This window comes from Coturnix japonica, unplaced genomic scaffold (assembly GCF_001577835.2).
Source record: "Coturnix japonica isolate 7356 unplaced genomic scaffold, Coturnix japonica 2.1 chrUnrandom800, whole genome shotgun sequence".
In the NCBI taxonomy this organism is placed as follows: Eukaryota; Metazoa; Chordata; class Aves; order Galliformes; family Phasianidae; genus Coturnix; species Coturnix japonica.
The window spans coordinates 1-22,497 of NW_015440158.1; the positions used below are offsets into that span (position 1 = coordinate 1).

General features: G+C 45.5%; 1 protein-coding gene and 1 long non-coding RNA gene across 2 annotated transcripts; both read right to left on the reverse strand.

Annotated features, from left to right (window-relative positions):
* Positions 1 to 11,590: 11,590 nt before the first annotated feature.
* On the reverse strand, positions 11,591 to 14,573 carry LOC107307709. The gene is made up of 6 exons (XM_015851227.2): positions 14,027 to 14,573; positions 13,754 to 13,825; positions 13,505 to 13,567; positions 12,764 to 12,835; positions 12,239 to 12,386; positions 11,591 to 12,050 (listed from the first exon to the last, which is right to left on the reverse strand). The coding sequence occupies exons 1-6, from the start codon at positions 14,145 to 14,147 to the stop codon at positions 11,789 to 11,791; spliced, it is 738 nt and encodes a 245-aa protein (XP_015706713.1). The 5' UTR covers positions 14,148 to 14,573; the 3' UTR covers positions 11,591 to 11,788.
* A 5,971-nt stretch (positions 14,574 to 20,544) lies between these two features.
* Positions 20,545 to 22,484, reverse strand: LOC107307710. The gene is made up of 2 exons (XR_001552487.2): positions 22,274 to 22,484; positions 20,545 to 21,664 (listed from the first exon to the last, which is right to left on the reverse strand). It is a non-coding gene; the product is annotated as an uncharacterized LOC107307710 (long non-coding RNA).
* Between the last annotated feature and the right edge of the window lie 13 nt (positions 22,485 to 22,497).

Genomic DNA, 22,497 nt, shown 5'->3' on the forward strand with positions numbered 1-22,497 from the left:
AAAGAGAGAGATTTCTAAGCCTGTCTGCAGGAACAAGACTGCCGACATATTGCTCACCTGGGGACCTGCTGTACATATCCTTGAAGCACGTAAGACCAATGGGGGAGACGTTAAGGACAGACAGGTGTAAGCATTTCCATTAAGTCATTTGGGTGAAGAACGCTGCTGGCCACGCGAATGGCTCTGCTGACCAATCCCACGCCCTACTTGGGCATCAGGTGAGAGACTTGTGTCAATTGCCTGGATTTAGTTTTCTTCTCCAGTGGAAACCGCACCCCTCAAGTCTGTTTTGCAGCTCCAGAGCTTCATAGCTGTTATGTAAGAGCATGTGGGAAGGTGGGATTAGCTGAGAGGCGATCTGCTTGCTGCCTCGAAGAAGAGATTGTTTCATCCTTGCTGTTCTGAGGTTCCGCTTCCATCTGAACTGTGAGTGGGTAGATTATCTGCTATTTTGCTGAAGTGCAATCTCCGTGCACCCTTTGTAGATGGCAGTGATTCCAAGTAGTCAGCACTCCAAATCCTGGATGCTTCTTAACCTTTCCTGCTTCCCTCGTGTACCACCAGGCTGAGCAGTCATCCTTTGTCACACGCACACAGGGTACCCGCTGCCTCTGAGCAGAGGCAGGACCAGGCATTCTCTTCAGCCTGAGACCTGAACTGCAGCATGGACATACATGCTTTCTGAATCTCACATCCCTTTTAGAAGGAAGCTCTAAACTCTGCCCCAGATGCTTCTGCCTTTGCTGATAACACTTCAGGAGACACAGGGATGAAGCTGCTGGCAAACACTGCTGTGCAGGGCAAGAATCCCAAGCACATAATCGTTTTTCCATGAACTGCTACCCTGCTCTCTAAACATTCCCAGCAGAAAGCCATTGTAGTAGTTCACAGGAAGACAAGGGCTGAGAGTACCTGCTGCGCTGTGAACTGAACAAAGACAGAACATCACCTGGGGTACGCCTGAGGGCGCTGAAACGGTGGCGCCCAGAATAACGGCGTACAGGCAGATCTATAAAGCAAACGAAGAAAGGCTTTCCTTTCCATATTGTGCCAGACTTCTATGATAAGGACCTGCGAGCTGCAGGGGACTATGTTAGCGTTTTAAAGCTACACGCTAAGAGTTCAAGATTCTGCCATGCTACTAGAGTTCTGGATGAGCCATCACCGTGGAGACCAGGTGCATCTTGCAAGGAAAAGACATACCGCTGAAATCCTGAGACGTTACAGATCACCTCCATGGGATCTGCTTCATACGTGTCACCGGACACGAATAATGCTGGAATAAAAGCAGAAATTCTATGCAAATAATTCCCTGTGCAGTCCATTTACCCATGAAGTTTGCTGTGCTTCCAGCCCTCTGTGCTTCAAGAGGGACTGCTTCTTTAGGATTCACTCTCTGCTCCATGAGTGAGGAAATGCTGGGCTGAAAGCTGGAAATCCATAATTGTTCAAAGGGAACAGAGTAGATTTATAAAGCCTGCTGTTTTCCACTGCATGACCACATCAAGGCTTGTTTCAGGCAGCTTTAAAGGAGTCTGGTTTCCCTTCACGTGCGCTCAGTGCCCGCACTACTGGTTCGGTGATTCCAGCGCAATTAGCGGGGGTCGCCCATGACACGGATTCACAATGAAAAAGGAGAAGGAAGAGCAAAAAGCAACATTCGGGATAGAATTCTCCCGTAGTTGCCTCCGATCTACCTTCGTCCCACCAGCAAGGCACCCTCCTTGCAGGCTTTGAGGCAAGAACTGCTCAACTGGTTCTCCTGGCGGTGACATAGTATGGGGTTCCTGGAACGTCACCATGATGTCATTATGACAAAAAGCACCCTTGAGGCACATTGAAGCAAGAAACTCTTGCTAGGCCTTTGCTTGAGTTAGAACTCTTGAGCACTTAATTAAGATGTAAGTTTCCAAACAAGGCTCGTTGTTTTAGTACTTCCTGGCAGAGTTGGTTTGGATGTGGCACATCTGTCTCATAATCATCTGTACAACATTTGACAGGAATCTCAAGTTCGACCGCAGACTGAAGTGTATCAGGATGTCAAAACACAGAAAATCCCACTGGATGCCATCCCTGACAAAATATAGCATGTTCTGTGCAGAAATAATACAGCTAACGTGTGAATTCTGTATTTAAAATGCAGACCAAGTAGGACTACAGTATTCATGTGTGCTGCTTTATGCATGTCACGGGTTAAGCAAAAATCTACCTGCGCCTGTGATGGGGGGAAAGCTGGCCTGCAGTATCGCTGGCCCAAAAGGAAAGGGAAAAAAGGGAATTTAGAAAAGAAAAGTGCGGCAACGATCTACGGAGGCTCACTTGTTTACTAAATTCTATATCTAAATACAGGATAACACAATATAATACAATATAATTGAAATTAAGGCTAACGAATCAAGCAAAATAGGAGAGAGAGTGAGTCCCAAAACCGAGAGGCCTACTGTAGCTCTAGGCAAAACGGCTGGAAGGCTCCCACACACTCCCCCCTGGCTCCGAGGATTCAAGAGAGTGAGTCCAGCCCCGAAGTGAGATTATGTAGTGTCCTTGTCCCCGACGGTGATGTTCTCTGGAATATGTAGTCTTCTTCTGTCAGCTGCACATTCGGTAAAATTATCCATGCTTTACATGATGTTATGATGTGGAATACTGATAGCGACATTACAAAACCATGACAATGCACTGTAGTTTTCTAAGTCAGGGTTGTATTTTTAATTTTATTGTACTATTTTCTACTGTTACAAATTCCAGTAGGTAGCATTCCACATGTCTTTCTCTTAATGGACCTGCCAATGCAGCCTTATGGGAGCTTTTGCAGGCAACAATTCTGACAGGAGAATATCTGATCCATGTGGCAAGTGATGCAGAAATTGCAGAAATTTGAAGTATTCTGAGGAATTTGATTTGGAGGTCTGCCAAGTCATGTTGCCTCTAGAAATCTGAGTGCAGCTACCAGACTTCTTCCAAACCTCCTCAATGAATGATGGCTCACTCGCTATTCATTGTAGGCATCTTCAATATATTGTTATTGCCACATCAGCTCTGTCAGTTCTTTAAAACTCAGTGTTCAGCTGTAGGCACGTGTAAAAAAATGTATAGTCCTTGTACTTGTTGCTGTTTCTATTGCACAAATATTGCAGGAGGGAGATTGAAGCCCTAAATATCCTCGTATGTTCAATACAGCAATCTATGTGTTGGCAGATTGTTACATAGATGGGAATCGGTGTAATTATCAAGAATGTGTTTCATTCTAGTCACGTTTGAATATTTTGGAGAGGGAAGGAGAGATTTTGCTAGATCCATTTCTCACTGCTGTGAGATGCTGTTAATATGCATCCAGTCCCAACATCAGCAACTACCCAAGCCTAGTGGGAAACATATTTTTATTAGCATAATTACAGAATAGAACCGCGCTTTTAGCACTTGCAGAACCAAGCCGCAATTGCGCAAGCTAAAATGGCAAATGCAAAGTTCTCATGATCCAAATGTCTAGTACAAAAATAATCAAATAAGACTGCAAATTTGGCTCTACTGCAAAACAGTTGTGAGGCAGGCACTGTAGGTTCTTGTCTTTGTTTCTGACCAACAGCAGTGGATAACAGGTACTTGTGGAAGCTGCTCGTGGGTTTGGGATTTAATAGTGTTTCAAAAGCTCTGGTCTTCATTCCTTTCTGATGCTGAGTTTGTATGGGATTTCCCATAGCTTATCACTTGCAAGCCTGGTTTCATCCCTTTCCTCCTGTGAATGTACTTTAAACTTCTACCAGTCAGCCCTGCTATCTCCTGCACAATAATCCTTTTTCTGCTGTGAGAAAGGTGCATCTCGTCTGTCTCCAGCAGGTCTGGTGTTGTGCAGACCATTCCATGATCAAGGAACCCAAAATTCATCCTCTGACACCAGCCTTAGACTTGATCACTTGGGCCTACCTGATCCTTTCAGTATTGTTCCCTGCATCTGGGAGGACAGAGGAAAACGCTACCTGTGCCCCTGTTTCTTAACCAATTGGCCCAAGGCTCTGAAGTCCATTTTGGTTTCTCCTGGACTTTTTTTGCTGCTTCGTGGCTACTGACATGAAGGTAACAATGAATAATAACCAAAGGCCCATGCCAGCCAAATGGGTTTTCTGGTTATGTCTCTTATCTGTCCTCCAGAGAGACAGCAGATTTCTTATGGGTCATGTCTGGTCAGCATACTGAGTCATCCGTTTCCCTCAGAAGAGAGTCAACAATGACCACAGCCTTCTTTTCTTGATGCAGTTAGTCGTGTGTCATGATTTTATGATCAACAGTATTCCACATCATCACATCATTTAGTGTGCTGGGAATGTTTGTTTCTCATCCGATCATTGCCACTGTTTTTCTGCGTTTGGAGAGCTTTGCAAGGGGACTTTATCAGAACTTAATGTTTCTGTGCTGGAAAACTTGACCTTGTAAGTCTAGGAGAACTGTCAATACTCCGGAATATTTGTAAACTTTGAGCTCTGCTATCTCACTACTGAAGAAAAAGGAAAAAAAAATAAAAATAAAAAATTGTGAAACTGCTTTTCAGGGGACTGCCATGCCACTGATTTTTCTTTTTTTTGACTGACTGCAAAACGACAAACTAAACTGGGCCTATTAAGTTTTCGCGCTTTGCTTCACTATGCGAGCTATAGGCTTAAGTCATTAAAACACACCGTAGAAAATGTAGCTGTGCACCTGCACACAAAGTTGCATAACTCAGTGGGAGCAGCTAATTTTACACAACTTGTGTTCTTTAAGCATGCTCCCCATCTCTCCTTTGAATCCTATATGCAATTTCTGAATGCCCATTTGATCACACTGCTGATCTCCCTGAATGTCTTGTTCATTGTTTTACTAATCTCACTCAGTATCTGGACCTACAATATTCTGAGGAAGTGTCCTCCAGAACCTGAGAATACTGAGTGGCAGGGAGAGTGGAGAGGCTTGGGAGAGACTTTAAAGAGATGGACAACTTTGGTGTCATGGAGCTTTACTCCTGAACACCTAAAAGACCCTGAGAGCTTAAACAAATATCTGTGACAAGAATGTTGCATCTCAGGAGGCACAAATGATTTGGGGCCTGGCTGAGGCTTATCAGGCTTTATTCAATACTATCCCAGAGAGGGAGAAAGCTTTTGAAATTGAAAGAGAGTGTCTCAGAGGTGAGAGTCTCAGGGGGACACTATATGATGAGCGAGTCTCCAAGCCAAGAAGGAGAATCTCTGGGCCAAGCAAGAGTCTCCTAGTTGAGAGAAGAGACCTCCAATCTGAGTGAGATGCACTCTAGTCTGAGAGAGACACCCTCCAAAATGAGTGACAATCCCTGCAATCCAAACTTGACAACCTCCAATTTCAACAAGACACCCTCCAGTCCAAGTGAGACACCCTCTGGTCTGAGAGGGACATCCTCAAGTCTCATAGTCTCATAGTCTCATGCAGGTTGGAAGAGACCTTAGAGATCATCGAGTCCAACCCCCGGGATTCGAGCCTCCTGTGTAGCAGAGCGGCACTTCTACCACTTGCGCCACAGGGGGGATTTGAACCAGAGCCTCCAGTGTTGCAACGTGGCATTCCTACCACTGTACCACCGGGGCACACAGTCTGAAAGGGATGAACTCCAATGTGAGCGAGATGCCTTCCAGCACACAAAATTCAGTCTCCAAACTGAAATAAACAGAATTCAGTCTCATCAAGCTCGAATCTGAACTAAGTACCCTCATAATTGAGACCGACTCCCAGCCAAGTTGGAGAATAGGAATCAACCAACCTGATCAACCAGAGGAGGCACCAGATTCAATAAAAGTTGCCCCTGTAAGAGGATGGAAAATGAAACGAATTTTGACTCAGAACAGAAGAAAGAGGAGGGTGAAGTAGAAGAAGCAGTCAGTGTAAGAGAAGAGGAGGAAAAAGGTCCAGAGAAGTGGCTTCGAGATCCACTCCAAGCGCCTCTGAATCCAGATGAGGGGCCCTCAATAAGACCACAGTCACCAATGATCAGGAGGGCGAGAAGTCCTGAAAGAGTAGGAGGTGAGCAAGACATCGCAAATATTGTTGATAAATCTCTGAAAATGAAAGAAATCCGAGGCCTAATAACAGGATTTTCACAACACCTGAATGAGCCTGTTGTCACCTGGTTACTTCAGTGTTGGGACAATGGGGCCAACAGTGTGTGGCTAGATAGCAGAGAAGCTCGCCAACTGGGTGGCATTGCTAGGGACTCAGCCATCAACAGGGGTATTGGTACGTGCCTGAATGGGTCTTTCACCCTCCGGAAGCGGATATTGTTAGCCGTAAGAGAAAGACACCCCTTCAAAGATGATCTGATGCCTGAGAAAAAGAAATGGACCAATATGGAAGAACATATCTGTTATTTCAGAGAATACGCTGTGGTGGAAATGTTACACAGCCCTAGCTTCATTCATGACGAGCCAGACCAAGAGCATGATCCTGAGAGAGTCAAGTGTACACCAAATATGGGGTGTACCTTCACAAAGACAGCACCAGAAAGGTATGCCAGTATGTTTGCAGCAATATATGGCAGAGGGGAAAGAAGAGTCCTTATAAATGACCTGGTTAATAGGCTTCACGACTCCGAGTTACATTTAAACCGTCTACGAGCTTCTGTTTAAGCCATCACAAAGGTAGCCACAAAGCTAGACAGAATGGAAGCAAAGAAGATATAATAGATGAACTGTCTACCATGCTTAATGCTGATAGATCCATGGTGGTACCAGATACATCTGATGGAGATTAGGATTCCCAAAACAGCCTACTGGAAGAGGTGATCAACTTGGTTTCCTCCCAACCTGCATCATCCAACATCTCAGCCATCAAAAGGAGACATCCTCTTGCTTGGGCAAATAACAACAGCAAGACTACATCGTGTCTTGCCTTGTGGCACTGCCTGCAAGACCATAGGGAGGATATGGAGAAGTGGCATAATCAACCCACTCCTGCACTTCAAGCACTCGTAAAGGAATTATGAGACCGATCAACCACCAAGGTGAACTTTTCAAAAAGGGTGATCGCTCCAGTTGCTGCAGACAACCGAGGTAACAAATAGAGGGGCCCTGCCCCCAGCCAGGAGGGGGAAAGGGACAACAGAGTGTATTGGACTGTGTGGATTAGGTGGCCTGGCACATCACGGCCACAGAAATATAAGGCTCTAGTGGACACTGGTGCACAGTGCACCCTAATGGCCTCGAGTCACCACTGGACAAAATCATATTCATGGAGTGACTGGGGGTTCCCAAGAGCTGACTATGTTGGAGGTGGAAATGAGCCTCCCTGGTAAAGACTAGAAACATCCTATTGTGACTGGCCCAGGGGCTCCCTGTATACTTGGTATTGATTACCTCAGAATGGGGTATTTTAAAAATCCCAAGGGGTATTGATGGGCATCTGGAGTGGCTGCTGTAGACACAGAAGGTGTTAAGCAGTTGTCTGTTTCGCCTGGCTTGTCGGAAGATCCGTCTGTTGTGGGGCTGCTACGAGTAAAAGAGCAGCAGGTATTGATTGCTACATAGACAGTGCACAGGTGGCAGTACTGCACCCACAGGGATTACTTGCTCCCCATTTATGAGTTGATTTGTCAACTGAAGAGTCAGGGAGTGATTAGTAAAACTCTCTTGTCTTTTAACTGCCCCATATGGCCAATGAGTAAAGCCAGTGGAGAATGGTGGCTAACAGTAGACTATCGTGGCCTGAATGAAGTCACATCCCCACTGAGTGCTTCTGTGCCACACATGCTAGAACTCCAGTACAAACTGGAATCAAAAGCAGCCAAATGGTATGCCACTACTGACATTGCCAACACATTGTTCTCCACTCCTTTGGCCATAGAATGCAGGCCACAGTTTGCCTTCACCTGGAGAGGCATTCAATATACCTGGAATTGTTCACCCGAGGGGTGGAAACACAGCCCAACCATTTGCCATGGGTTGATCCAGACTGCACTGGAACAGGGCAGTGCTCCTGAGCACTTAGAGTAAATCGATGACATTATTGTGTGGGGCAATACAGCAAGGGAAGTTTTTGAGAAAGGAGAACAAATAATCCAGATCCTTCTACATGCAGGCTTTGCAATTAAGCGAAACAAAGTGAAAGGACCTGCTTGGGAAATTCAATTCCTCGTTATAAAGTAGCAGGATGGATGTTGCCATATCCCAACAGATGTGATCAACAAAATCACTGCTTTGTCTCCACCCACTAAAAAGAATGAGACACAATCTTTTCTTGGCATAGGGGACTTTTGGAGGATACCTATTCCAAACTATAGCCACACTGTAATCCCCCTTTATCAGGTGATGCAGAAAAAGAACGATTTTACATAGAGTCCTGAGCAGCAGCAGCCTTTTGAACAAATTAAACAGGAGATAGCTTATGCCGTGGCCATGGGGTCAGTATGGACAGGACAGGATGTAAACACGACAGGTTGCAGAGACCACTGAAGGTAAAGGAGAATCAAGTCAGTTTGCAGAGGTAAAAGCTGTCCAACTGGCCTTGGATGTTGCTGAACGGGAGTGGTGACCAATGCTTCATCTTTACACCGACTCATGGATGGTGGCAAATGCCTTATGGGGGTGCTTATAGCACTGGGAACAAAACAACAGGCAATGAAGGGGTTAACCTATTTGGGCTGCTGAACTGTGGAAAGACATTGCTGCCCGAATAAGGAACACTGTTGTAAAGGTGCACCATGTAGATGCTCATGTGCCCAAAATTAAGGCTACTGAAGAACATAAAAATAACCATCAGGTTGATCGAGCTGCCAAAACTGAGGTGGCTCAAATAGACTTGGACTTGCAAAACAAGGGTAAATAATTTCTAGCTTGGTGGGCCCGTGAGACTTCAGGTCATCAAGGAAAGGATGCAACATATAAGTGGGCCAGTGACCGAGGGGTGGACATAACTATGGACGCTATTGCTCAGGCAATTCATGCCTGTGAAACATGCGCCATAATTAAACAAGCCAATAGGATGAAAACTTTTTGGGGGGAAGGGCGATGGCAAAAGTATAAATATGGAGAGGCATGGTAGGTTGATTATATCACGTTGCCACGATCTTGCAATGGTAAGCGTGATGTACTCACCATGGCAGAGGAAACCACTGGGTTGCTTGAAACATACACAGTACCCCATGCTACCACCTGAAACACAATATTAGTGTTGGAGAAGCAAATCCTGTGGTGGCATGGCACTCCGGAAAGAATTGAATCAGATAATGGGACTCATTTCAAGAATTCCCTTGTAACTACTTGGGCCAAAAATCATGGCACTGAATGGATTTATCATATTCCCTATCATGCACCACCTTCAGTGGGGGGGCGACCACAATGCCAGGGGCAAACAACATCTCTGCGAACAAGGATTCCAAGGCTTTTCCCTCGGTGACTGGAAAAGCCAGTGCTGACTCTGGTGAAACTTACTGGCCCCGTCCGCTCTCTTCACTGGTGCACCAGACTCTACAAAAGAATAAATACAACCTCTCACCACAGTCACAACACAGACTCCACAGTCGCAAATCACATTCACACTATCACATTCGTCACGTCTGTCACGTTTATCATGTCGGGGTCTCCACTTGACGTGGCTGTCAAATTACAAAATCACAGAATCACCAAGTCTTGGAAAAGACCTACGAGATCATCCAAGATCATCTTTCTCCGCAGGGCTGCCCTCAAGGAGTTCTTTCCCCAGTCTGTATAAATACCTGGAATTGCCCCAGCCCAAGTGCAACACACTGTACTTGGCCTTGCTGAACCTCACTGAATTCTCATGGGCCCACTTCTCCACCCTGTCCAAGTCCCTCTAGACGTCTACCCTTCCAATCTAAAGCACTGACTGCACTGCTCAGCTTGGTTGTCATCTGCAGACTTGCTGAGGTACACTCGTGTCCATCGTCTTGTGCTGACAGAAGGGTTTTGCACTCCAGGCCCTAAGTCCAGCTTAGCTAACTCTTCCAAGGGGGCTACAATGGGAGATAGCACTGACAAAGTTGTGATATATCGAATCTGCTCCGGGGAGGCAGATGAAGGAAGGCTGTTGTTCACTTTGCCCACTAGGTTGAGAACAAGCATTTGTAAATCCTTATTGGTTTAGCCATTCATAGAATCAAAGAATCACTCAAGTTGGAAAAGAATTTAAAGATCAAGTCCAGCCTCAACCTAACCACACTACCTAACTCTAACAACCCTCTGCTAAGTCATGTCCCTGAAATCCTCATCCAAATGGATTTTGAACACATGCAGGGATGGTGACTCAACAACTTCCCTGGGAGCCTGTTCCAGTGCTTCACAACCCTTTCCATGAAGAAGTCCTTAAGTATGGACATCATGAAATGAACTACTGGAATTGGGAAGGCTGCTAAGGGAGAACTATTGAATGTTTCATTATGCCCGAGTGGACTCTCTAGCTATTGGAATAAAGAAATCCAAGGACTCTCCTCGGTCTCTTTTTGGGATAAAGATGATCGAGCAAGCTTCTTAGAGAAGAAATTTTCCTATCAATAGCAAACCAAAGCAGTTAACCATGCTTTGATCCAGCACTGCCTGGGTGTCAGGGGGTGCTGATCATCAGTAGTGGTGCACCAGTCAGTCTTTGGCCAGGAAACATTCCTAGGCCTTCCTGTTTGAAAGCATACAGCTCCAAAGAAATGCTTTCAAATGTGAAAATGTCCACAGGGTGTGCTGAATGTCTCGTGCTCTGGTAGATCTACGCTGGCAATGTAATAAAAAGCCATTTCTAGCTCAGTGGCCTCATGACACCAGAAGCCATCAAGGAAGGTATGCAACATATGGATGGGCACAGGACTGAGGGGTGGGCTTGACCATGGACACTATTGCACAGGTAATCTGTGAATGTGAAGCTGGTGCTGCAAATAAGAAAGCCAAGCCCATGAAGACTCTATGGTGCAGAATACAGTGGATTAAGTAGAAATATGGGGAGGCCTGGAGGTGAATTCTATCTCACTCCCGTAAACCTTCCATGGAAAGCACAATGTGCTTGCAATGGTGGAAGAAAACATCTGAGGTCTGGAAACACACCCTGTGACCCATACCTCCACCCAAAATACCAAAATAGCAAATCTTAGGATAATAGAACTCATTTTAATAATGCCCTCATAAACACCTGGGCCAAAGAGGATGTCACTGAGTGGACATTTCATACCCTCTGCAATGCACCAGCTTCTGGAAAAGGCAATACTTTGGAGTGTTAAAAACTACACTGAAAGGAGTAGTTGGCAGAACATTCATGCACTGGGATAAATATTTAGCCCAAGCCACCTGGTTAGTCAGCACTCTGGGATCTGCCAGTCATGATGGCCCTGCTCAGTTCAGCCTCCTATGTACTGAACAACGGGATGGAGTCCATGTAGTTCATAAGAAGAATTTATGAGGGAAAACGGCTTGGGTCACCCCTGCCTCGGGCAAATGCCAGCCCACCTGTGGGACTGATTTTGCTCAGGGACATGGTGGGAAATGGAAAAAACAAAACAGGGATGTTGAGTTTGTACCGGAAGGAGACTTGATGATGGGAGAGAACAGTCAGAAGTTTTAGGTATACGTGCACATAAATACATATATCTGTATATGATGGTAATTATAGTTTATTGACTGTATAGATGACATATATCTGTTGTACAACTTGGGCATGATGTCATGATATGGAATAAGCGGTGAATGCTATAATGGTCATCCTTAAGTATGGACAGAATGAAATGGACTGCTGGAACTGGGAAAGTCCACCAGGAGTTCTATGATTCACCCAATTTCACTGCTTTTCCACATCAGGATGTATTTTTCTCCTCTTTTCGTGACTTTTGTGCCTTTTTGCTTCTTTCAGCGATTCCTGACTGCTTTGCGGATCGCTGTGGGGACTGACTGAATATGTCATTGATTTGTGAGATAGCAGAGTGGAGACCCTTCAGATTTGACATTGAATCCCCAGAAAGATCTTCAATTTCTATCATAAATCTCACGATGGTTTGCCCTTCATTTGCTGGATCTGGGTCTTCATTTTTCCTGACAGCTTCAAATGGCATTGCATCTCTGCAACAAAAAGAAAGGGGTTTTAGACAAGAGTCCAGATTTGTAGGACTTAAGAGGGAAAGTGATCTCTCAACAGAAATCCCAGCAGATGGCTGTCCATTGCTCACTGTGCTCTGGGAGGCTCTCATTGCAAGAGCTTCCCTGCACAAAGCAGCCACCTAGGAAACACTACTGGAGAAACAACTCACTCTTGTCTCTTCATCAGCAGACGTTTTGCCAGGAAAGCCAAAGCAGCCAGAATGACCAGACAGAACAGGATGGCAAGCACTGCAAACGCAGAGTTATATTCCCCCCGTTTCTGTTCCACACGCATCGTAGTTCTCACACCACCGGCAACTGGAGAACAGGAGACAGTGCAACACACTCATGAGTTCTGCACTACTGACGGCATCATAGTGTCTTGAAGAAGTGCAGGTGATTGGAGTATTCACACCATTATCATCCCTGATACTTGTATCATGGTAGCAGAGGATGAGGATGATGTCTTACAGTCCACCTGAGCACAAGCCTACTTGCAATGGTACTACTAATCCTACTTGGCCAGCTCCACCACTACCATCAAAACAGCTCCAGTTGCATGTTTGAATGCACCTCTTCTGCTTTGAATGGCAGTAAACACATCCTCTACGGAAGCTCTCCACAGCAGTTGATAGTATCCTCCTCTCAGTAAGGAACTGTTTATTCCTTCAGGTAAATCAGCACTGACAACATACCTCTGGAATACTCTTCAGGCCCAAAACCAAGAACCATCTGAGAACGTGGATTAGGAATCTGAGGTGCAACAGCTAGAAGGAAACACAGAGGAGAAGCATTTTTATACCAGATGGTGATAACTATTTTCATAATCAACAACTGCAGGAGGGTCAGGCTGGCCTTCTGGATGCACTTGGCATCTCTCAAAAGAAACCTACACACAGCTCTTAGCCATGCGATTTCTCCTAGGTTCAAAATAAGGAACTCTTTGAGAAGCTGCAGAGCCAACACCCAAGGCCATATCTGCAACCAAAGGTAGAACAGCTCCTGACATACATTGCAATTAATCTGCTCAGCCTTGAATGGCAACAAACATTCCTACTGACAGACACTTCTCTCCCTCTTCCACTCACAAGTATGTGTCAAATGGGTACCAGGTGCCAAAAGAGGCACCATATTGGCACAAAATAAACCATGTACAGATTGTTTGTGGAACAGGATCCTCAGGAAGTTCTATACTCTGCCCCAAATGCTTCTGCCTTTGCTAGCATCACTTGTAGAAACAGTAGGCTGGGGCGGCTGGCAAACACTGCTGTGCAGGGTAAAGTATCCCAGGCCATATGCCTTTGCTCTCCTGACTGCTACTCAGCTCCTCTTCACATCCCAGCATCAGCAAAGACCATTGTAAGGTATGTTCCACAGGAAGACAAGGCTGAAAGTACCTGCTGACGCTGTGAAATGAACAAAGACAGACCACTCACCCCTGGGGTAGCCTTGAGGCTGATGGAAACGGTACATCCCAGATATATGGTGTGCAGGCAGATCTATAAAGAAACAGAAGAAAGGCTTCCTTTCCATATTGTGCCAGGCTTCTAGATAAGGAGCCTGCAGAGCCTGGCAGGGGATCACGTAGTGTTTTGAGAGCCACATGTAGGTCCAGATTCTGCCAGGCCTAGAGTCCTGGGTGAGCCATGGCCAGGGATCAGGGGCATCCCCAAGGAAAAACATACCCCTGGAATCCTGGAGACGTTCTTGATCACCTTCAATGGGATATGATTCTTGTATGTCGTCAACACGATCATCTGGAATAGAGAAAAGCAGAAATTCTTTTAAGTCCTGTCACGATATGCTTCTTCTTAAGGGATCCGCAGTGACCAGAGATGGATTGCGTGAGCCACAGGCAAGAGCCAGTTTTTTTCCCTGGCAGACCCACCGTCCAAGGCTGCTTTCCAGGCAGCTTTAAGTGTTTGTTTCCCCTCTACTTCAGTCAGTGCCCAACCCACCTGGACTCAGTGCTTCCCACGCGACATTCTGGGGTTGCCCATGACATGGCGTCACAAGAAAGAGGAGAAGTAAGAGCAAAAAGCAACATCTGGGAGCAGTTGTCTCCCGTAGTTGCCCCATGCTACCTCTCGTCCACAACCAGCAAGCACCCTCCTTGCAGGCTTGAGGCAAGACTGGTCAACTGGTTCCTCCTGGCGTGACATAGTATGGGGTTCCTGAACGTCACCATGGTGCCCATTATGACCTCACAAAGCACCTCTTGAGGCACACCTTGAGGCAAGAAAACTCTGCTCGACCTTTCTGAGTTAGAACTTTTTGAGCACCTTATTAAGGAGTAAGTTTCCAAACAAGGCCTGTTGTGTTAGTATTCCTGAAGAGTTGGTTTGGATGTGCAATACTGTCTTCATACTCACCTGTACACATTGAAGGAATCTCAAGCTTCACCGCAGACTGAAGTGTATCAGGATGCAAAACAACAGAAATCTCACTGATCCCATCCCCTGACAAATATAGCTATGTTTCCTGTGCAGAATAATACAGCCTAAGTGTGACTTCTGTATTTAAAACACAGACCAAGTAGGACTGCAGTATTAATGTGTGCTGCTTTATGCATGTCACGGGTTAAGCAAAAATCTACCTGCGCCCTTGACAGGGGGTTGCTGGCCCAAAAGGAAAGGGAAATTAGAAAAGAGCGGCAACAATCTAAGGAGGCACACTTATTTACTAAATACTATATCGAAATACAGGATAACACTGTATAATACAATATAATTGAAATTAATTTCATTAAGCAACGCATTAAGCAAAATAGGAGTGAGAGTGAGTCCCAAAAACGAGAGGCCTACTGTAGCTCTGGGTGAGACAGCAGGAAGGCTCCCACACGCTCCCACCTGGCTCCAAGGTTTCAAGAGGGTGAGTTCAGTCCTGAAGTAAGATTATATAGTGTCCTTGTCCCATGACTTATCCCCGGCTGTGATGTTCTCTGGGATATATAGTCTTCTTCTGTCAGCTGCACATTCGGTAAAATTATCCATGCTTTACATGATGTTATGATGTGGAATACTGATAGCAACATTACAAAACCATGACAATGCATTGTAGTTTTCTAAGTCAGGGTTGTATTTTTAATTTTATTGTAGTATTTTCTACTGTTACAAATTCCAGTAGGTAGCGTTCCACATGTCTTTCACTTAATGGACCTGCCAATGCCGCCTTATGGGAGCTTTTGCAGGCAACAATTCAGACGGGAGAAAATCTGGTCTGTGAGGCAAGTGTCACGGGTTACCTAGATTTACCTATTCTCCGAGTTAGTTACCTAACTCGGCCAAAGGAATAGAGAAGAAGGCATTGGCAATGTCAATGGTGGCATACCATTTGGCTGCTTTTGACTCCAACTCATACTGGACTTCCAACATGTCCGTCACAGCAGCACTCAATGGGGGTGTGACCTCATTCAGGCCACGGTAGTCTACTGTCAGCCTCCATTGTCTGCTGGCTTTATGCAGTGGCCATATGGGGCTGTTAAAAGGTGAGTGAGTTTTGTTGATCACTCCCTGATTCTCCAGTTTTCGAATCAAATCATGAATGGGGATCAAGGAATCCCTTTTGGTGCGATACTGCCGTCTGTGCACTGTCTTTGTAGCAATCGGTACCTGCTGCTCTTTTACTCGTAGCAGCCACACAACAGACGGGTTTTCTGACAGGCCAGGCAAAACAGACAGCTGCTTAATGTTGTTCATATCTACGGCAGGTATTCCAAAAGCCCATCGATACCCCTTAGGATCCTTGAAATGCCCCCTTCTGAGGTAATCGATACCCAGTATACAGGTAGCCCCTGGGCCAGTCACAATAGGATTTTTTTGCCAGTCTTTGCCAGTGAAGCTTATTTCAGCCTCCTGCACAGTCAAATCTTGAGAGCTCCCAGTCACTCCAGAAATATGGCTTGATTCTGTCCCTTCATGACTGGAGGGCATTAGGGTGCACTGTGCACCGGTATCCACCAGCGCCTTATATTCCTGTGGTTCTGATGTGCCAGGCCATCGAATCCACACAGTCCAATAAACTCTATTATCTCTCTCCCTCCCCTGAGTGAGGGCAGGGCCCCTCTATTGGTTACCTGTGATGACTGGAGCAACTCCACTGGTGGTTGGTACGTCTTGTAGTTCTCTCACCCATGCTCATACAGAGTCACAGAATCACAGAATTATCAAGGTTGGAAAAGACCTAGAAGATCATCTGGTCCAACCATTACCAATACTTCCCAGCTAAATCATATTCATCAACACAACATCCAAACGTTTCTTGAACACTCCCATGGTCGGTAACTCCACCACCTCCCTGGGCAGTGCATTCCAATACCTGACTACCCTTTCTGAGAAGTAATACTTCCACGTAGTACAGAAGTAGGCTGGTCATGCCACTTCCTCATGTCTTCTCCATTGTCACGTAGGTAGTGCCACATGGAAACACGTGGTGCAATCGTACTGTTGTTCCTTGCTCGAGCTGGGAAGCGTGTGCGTCTAATAGCTGAGACTTTTGATGATACAGGTGAGGAGTAGGACTGGAATACTTTGATCAGATCCTTCATTAGACCTGGTGGCCCGTACAAGGATTGGCCTTCATCAGTCATTTCTGATGCTATTACGGAATCATTACAATTAGTTGATGGAAACAATTTCTTGTACATTTCATCTAGTCGGTCTTCTAGCCATGAGATGGCAGAAACTGCGGCACACAGTGGGGGAAGCTGCTGATCGGCGGTTTTAAGTATTATAATCAGTTCAATAACTCGGGGCCATCTGTCCCCGAATCCTCTAGATGCTGTTACCAATGACTGTGATTCTCTCTGGTGCTGTACTTGTGATTTTCTGCCACATGTCAGGATCGGTCTTCACTCTCTCAGGATCATGTTCATTTGGATCACGGTTGTACAACATTTCTATCATGGCCATTTCCCTCAGGTACTGGATACCTTTTTGGATGATATCCCAACTAATAATTTTAGGCTTCAAAGCATGGCTTCTAACAGCCGGCTCCAGAGAGTGGCAGCTCCATCGGAACATCTGTTAATCCCTCTGTCGACACCTGCATCTCGGGCAATGCTTCCTAGTTGGCGAGCTTCATTACCATCTAGAGACAAGCTGTTGGCCCCGCTGTCCCAGCAGCGAAGCAACCAAGCAAGGATACCTTCATCTTGACGCCGCGTAAACTCCTTTCTTGAGCCTTGGATTTCAGTCAGTATCAGAGGTAGATGATAAGTTATTTCTTCCTCCTCATCAGTCTCTTCTTCATGCCTCTTGGTTTTTCTTTTTGCCTATCTCGGTACTGATCCATGCCCGGCACCTGGGTCTTCTGCTTCCTCCTCCTCTGCTTCTCCTTCTTTTCGTTCTAGACACGTGGACACCCATTTCCATTTCTTGCCTTCCACAGGGGCAACTGATATTGCTACTGATGCCTCCTGTGACTGATCAGAGTTAACTTGGGATTTTTCTTTTTTGGCTTGAATCTCAGATTGGAAACTCTCTTTTTCCAGAACAGTATGATACAGAGCACGGTATGCATAAGCCAAACCCCAAATGAGGTTTACTTCCTTAGATCTCTGACCCAAATACTCACTTAATTTCTCAGGGTCCCTTAGGTGTTCAAGAGTGAAATCCCACGGCACTGCGGGTCCCCATGCTTCTAAGATTTTTCCTAAACCTTTCCATATTCCCTGCCAGTCAGCCATGCGATTCCTCCAAGGCTCGAAATAAGGAACCCTTTGAGAAGCTGCAGAGCCAACACCCAAGTTCACATCTGCAACCAAAGGTAGAAGATAACAGCTCCTGACATACATTGCAATTAATCTGTTCAGCCTTGAATGGCAACAAACACTGCTACAGACAGACACTTCTTTCCCTCTTCCACTCATGTATGTGTCAAATGGGTACCAGGTGCCAAAAGAGGCACCATATTGGCACAAAATAAACCATGTACAGATTGTCTGTGGAACAGGATCCTCAGGAAGTTCTATACTCTGCCCCAAATGCGTCTGCCTTTGCTGGCATCACTGGTAGAGACAGTAAGCTGGGGCTGCTGGCAAACAGTGCTGTGCAGGGCAAAGAATCCCAGGCCATATGCCTGTGCTCTCCTGACTGCTACTCTGCTTCTCTTCACATCCCAGACTTTTACCCTTCACCTTTTTGGCTCCCCAGATTTTCAATTTGCAGAATCTTCATTCTGAACCTATAGAGTTACACAGCCTCTAGTTCTAATTTTCCAGTGGGTTCAGTGACAAGATATTTTTAAGTTAATCCCATCACTGATTCAAAATCAGAAATTAAATTTTTACTGTTTCTAGTAGTCATTTTTCTTAGACTATAAGCTCTCTGTGGGATGGACTATCCAGTATTATTCTGATAGTACCTTACACACCTCTTACCAAAGACCTGTTTACGTGCTAAAATACCTTATTAGACAAAGTGTCTTTTGAGAGGAAGGGGGGAGAGGAGGGAGGGAAAGAGGGACATGGGGAAGAAATGAAGGAGGGAAAGAAGGAGGGAAGGAAGTGGAAAGCTTGGCAGATTCATGAATAAACTTAAAATGATCTGGTGGCCTGCAAAACATAATTGGACCTGATTCTATTCCACTTTTGCCATCTCTACAGGAATGAATCCAATGATCAAAAGAGACCACTCAGGTAGTTTTTTGGGGTTTTTTTCCCTCTTTTTTATAAAAATGACAGATACGGCTTATTGATTTTGCATTTTTGTTTTCTTGTACAGAACTATGGATCTGTAAAGAGCTGGTGTTAGAACTGGAAAGCAGATAACGTAAATGAAGAATCAAAAAAACCCACCCACCCACCCAACCAACCAACCAACCCAAAACCAAAATCTTTTCCTGGGCTCCATGGTACTTATCTTGGGGATGTGACAGTGGGAAGAGTCAAGAAAAAGATCAGCTGTGTCTGAACTGAACTGTTTATTTTATTAAAATAGGAAGTCTCTGGGCATATTAACAGCTTCTATTTTACAGAACACTTTCCTTACAAATTACCTTGAAAGAAACACAATGTAATGATATTAAAAAAGGAAAAAACACATAGTTTTTTTTCATCCATACATAGGATGACTCCCAGCATGATGGACAGCAAGGGAATGAATTGAGGTAAGAACAAAAATGTACATAGTCACTACTCATTCTGTGAGTGTTTGAGGACTGCTTCAAACAGCTGGAATCTTTTGTATGGGTAGGGTCAGCTGTACATTAGAAGATTGCTTTGCACATCGTGATGCTGAGGTACAGCCAACAAGCCCCTCCATGAGCCCTGCTCTCTGCAGCTGCTAAAAGCAGTGTCACAGCCCTAGTGACACAATAGTTGCATGAGTGTTCATGTCCTTTCCATTCACTTACTGGTTTATTTTTTTTTTTTCCCCTAGGTGTTGTATTGCTGTCTCCTGTGTACCCCACCTTAGTGCATAGCAGCAGTGTGGCTGGCTGGGATGTAATTCTGGTGTCCTACCTGCAGAGGTGGGCAGGATCTTGCCATCCTGACTTCTCCCCCACTCCCAGCTGGGATATCCTCAGAGCAGCACAGGAGCACCCACAGCTGCAGCACTGTCCATTCTGTGGCCGGCCTCCTCTGCATCCCTGGGGTCAGCCGTGCTGTGCTGCTCTGTACATCCTGCTTGCAGCTAAATAGAAACATGTACAGCATGTGTTCACTGACTGCCTTCCAGAGTGCTTCTTCTGTGATTATGGAAGAGGCATGGAGGGAAAACAGTATATCTAACAAAGTGCTCGTGTGATGCAGCTGTATCCGTTCTTAATCTTTCATTAATGCCTCATCAAAAGAGTACTGTACTTTCTGTTTGTTTCATTTACCAAAGGTCAGTGTACTTGGAAGCTATTGTCATAGAGCATTACAGACTTTCTACATATTTCTCTGGTATTGTTCCAAGCATTCGTATACACAAATGAGTCAATTGGTATGCAGATTGACCATCATTAAAACCATTTCAAAATCAGCTTTGTCATTGGTTTAGTGCTGGAACTTGCATATCCTTCCTGAATGCAATGTGTTGCTCTGCAAGGGTACGGTGAGGCCAAACTCATGCTGGACCAGTCCCGTTTTTCATTCAGGCAGAACTTCCACTGACTTCAAGGGAAATTTTGCCTGAGTCAGGCCTGCAAGCTGAACACCGCTGCTTTTACCGCGTTCTCTTTGTGAGCTGCCAGGTCTGCATAGGCTACACATGGACACAAAGGAGACTATGCTTTTTGCTCCTCTCCTCTGCTCACAGGTTTGTGTTTTGCCTGCTTCGGTGTCAGAACACACGATTTTAAAAAGCTTTCAAAAAGTTTTTCTGACCGCCTCTAAGAGCTGCCAGCCCCTGAGCTGCTGCTGTTTTTCCACCAGGTGGCACAACTACCACAGCTATCAGTGGAATTCCACAGTATTTGATGCTCTGCCTTTCTGCAGGTGTCGCTGAAGCCATATAATCATCCATAAGCACCAAAAGCTCACACACACCCATGGCAGAATGCATTATTTAATGCATATAACGTAATGCAATTGAGAGAGATAAAAATTGGCTGACATCATTGCAACACCTCTTGCTATCATCTGAAAGATTGCGCAGGTCACAGAGTAACAGACAAGTAGGAGGGGATTAATAATATGTTCATCTAAAAAAGAGCAAAAAGAAAGACTTGAGAAACTACACATCAGTCAGGCTTTATTGTCTCTCTAGGAAAGTGACACAGCTGTCAAATAGCCCAATCATCCCGGAACATCAACAGTCCAGGGGAGAGAACATAGTCATGGATGTCATTAGGTCTTCTCTCAATTTATTGCTGCATCATATGGCTTATATACTAGTATCGCTTCCACGCACGCGTGCCCTGTACACATGCTACGCAGCCCCACGCACAACCCTTACTACTCCCAGAGTCCTCCCATGTATAAACCATAACATCATTGGGCACCCGGTGAGGTGCTTCTTCGTATCGCTGTTGTTATCTTAGCAGTTCATGGTTATCCACAAGTATGGACATCATGAAATGGACTGCTGGAACTGGCAAAGTTGCTAAGGGAGAACAAGAGTTTCCTAAATGCTCCAGTCCTTCCCACATTGTCTCCAGGAGGTAGAGACAAAGTGACATACTGATATAAGAACATTCCTTATGTATGTTCCCTATTGCTCTGCATTGGCGAGCTTGCATCATGGTAAGGAAACACTCCCATTTGTCTAATATTTCTCTCATGGACACTGTGTGCTCTCTTCAGTGGCACACGGCTCCCCAGAGGTGCAGATCTTTATATTCTTGGTCCACCAGGAGTTCTACGATTCATCCAATTTCCCTGCTTTTCCACAGCAGCACATATTTTTCTCCTCTTTTCCTGACATTAGTGCCTTTTTGCTTGCATCACCGATTCCTGACTGCTTGCGAACATTAGGTTAGAGAATCGCTGTGGGGACTGTCTGAATAAGGCAGCGATTGGTGAGAATATATATCGGAGAAAACCTTTCAGATGTGACTGTGAATTCCCAGAAACATCTTGAATTTCTATGGTAATTCGAGCTACACTCTGTCCTTTTTCTGCTGGAGCTGGGTCTTCATTTTCCATGTTAGCTTCACTTGGCATTGTATCTCTGCAACAAAAAGAAAGGGATTTTAGACAAGAGTCCAAAATTGTAGGACTTATGAGGCAAAGTGATCCCTGAACAGAAATCCCAGCAGATGGCTGTCCTCTCACTGTGCTCTGGGAGGCTCACATTGCAAGAGCTTCCCTGCACATAGCAGCCACCTAGGAAACACTACTGGAGAAACAACTCACTCTTGTCTCTTCATCAGAAGCTGTTTTGCCAGGTAAGCCAAAGCAGAGCTATATTTTTTTCCCTCTTCCACTCACAAGTATGGGTCAAATGGGTACCAGGTGCTAAAAACAGGCACCATATTGGCACAAAACAAACCATGTATAGATCAGGTAGGGAAAAGGATCCCCGGGAAGCTCTAAGCTCTTCTCCAAATGCTTCTGCCTTTGCTGTCAGCACTTCAGAAGACACAGCACTGGGGCTGCTGGCAAACACTGCTGTGCAGGGCAAAGAATCCCAGGCCATATCCCTGTGCTCTCCTGACTGCTACTCTGCTCCTCTCCACATCCCAGCATCAGCAAAGACCATTGTAAGGTATGTTCCACAGGAAGACAAGGCTGAAAGTACCTGCTGACACTGTGAAATGCACAAAGACAGACCACTCACCCCTGGGGTAGCCTTGAGGCTGATCAAAGCTGTGCAGCCCAGATATACAGTGTACAGGCAGATCTATAAAGAAACAGAAGAAAGGCTTCCTTTCCACATTGTGCCAGGCTTCTAGATAAGGAGCCTGCAAAGCCTTGCAGGGGATCACATAGTGTTTTGAAAGCCACACGTAGGCCCAGATTCTGCTAGGCCTAGAGTAGAGTCCTGGGTGAGCCCTGGCCAGG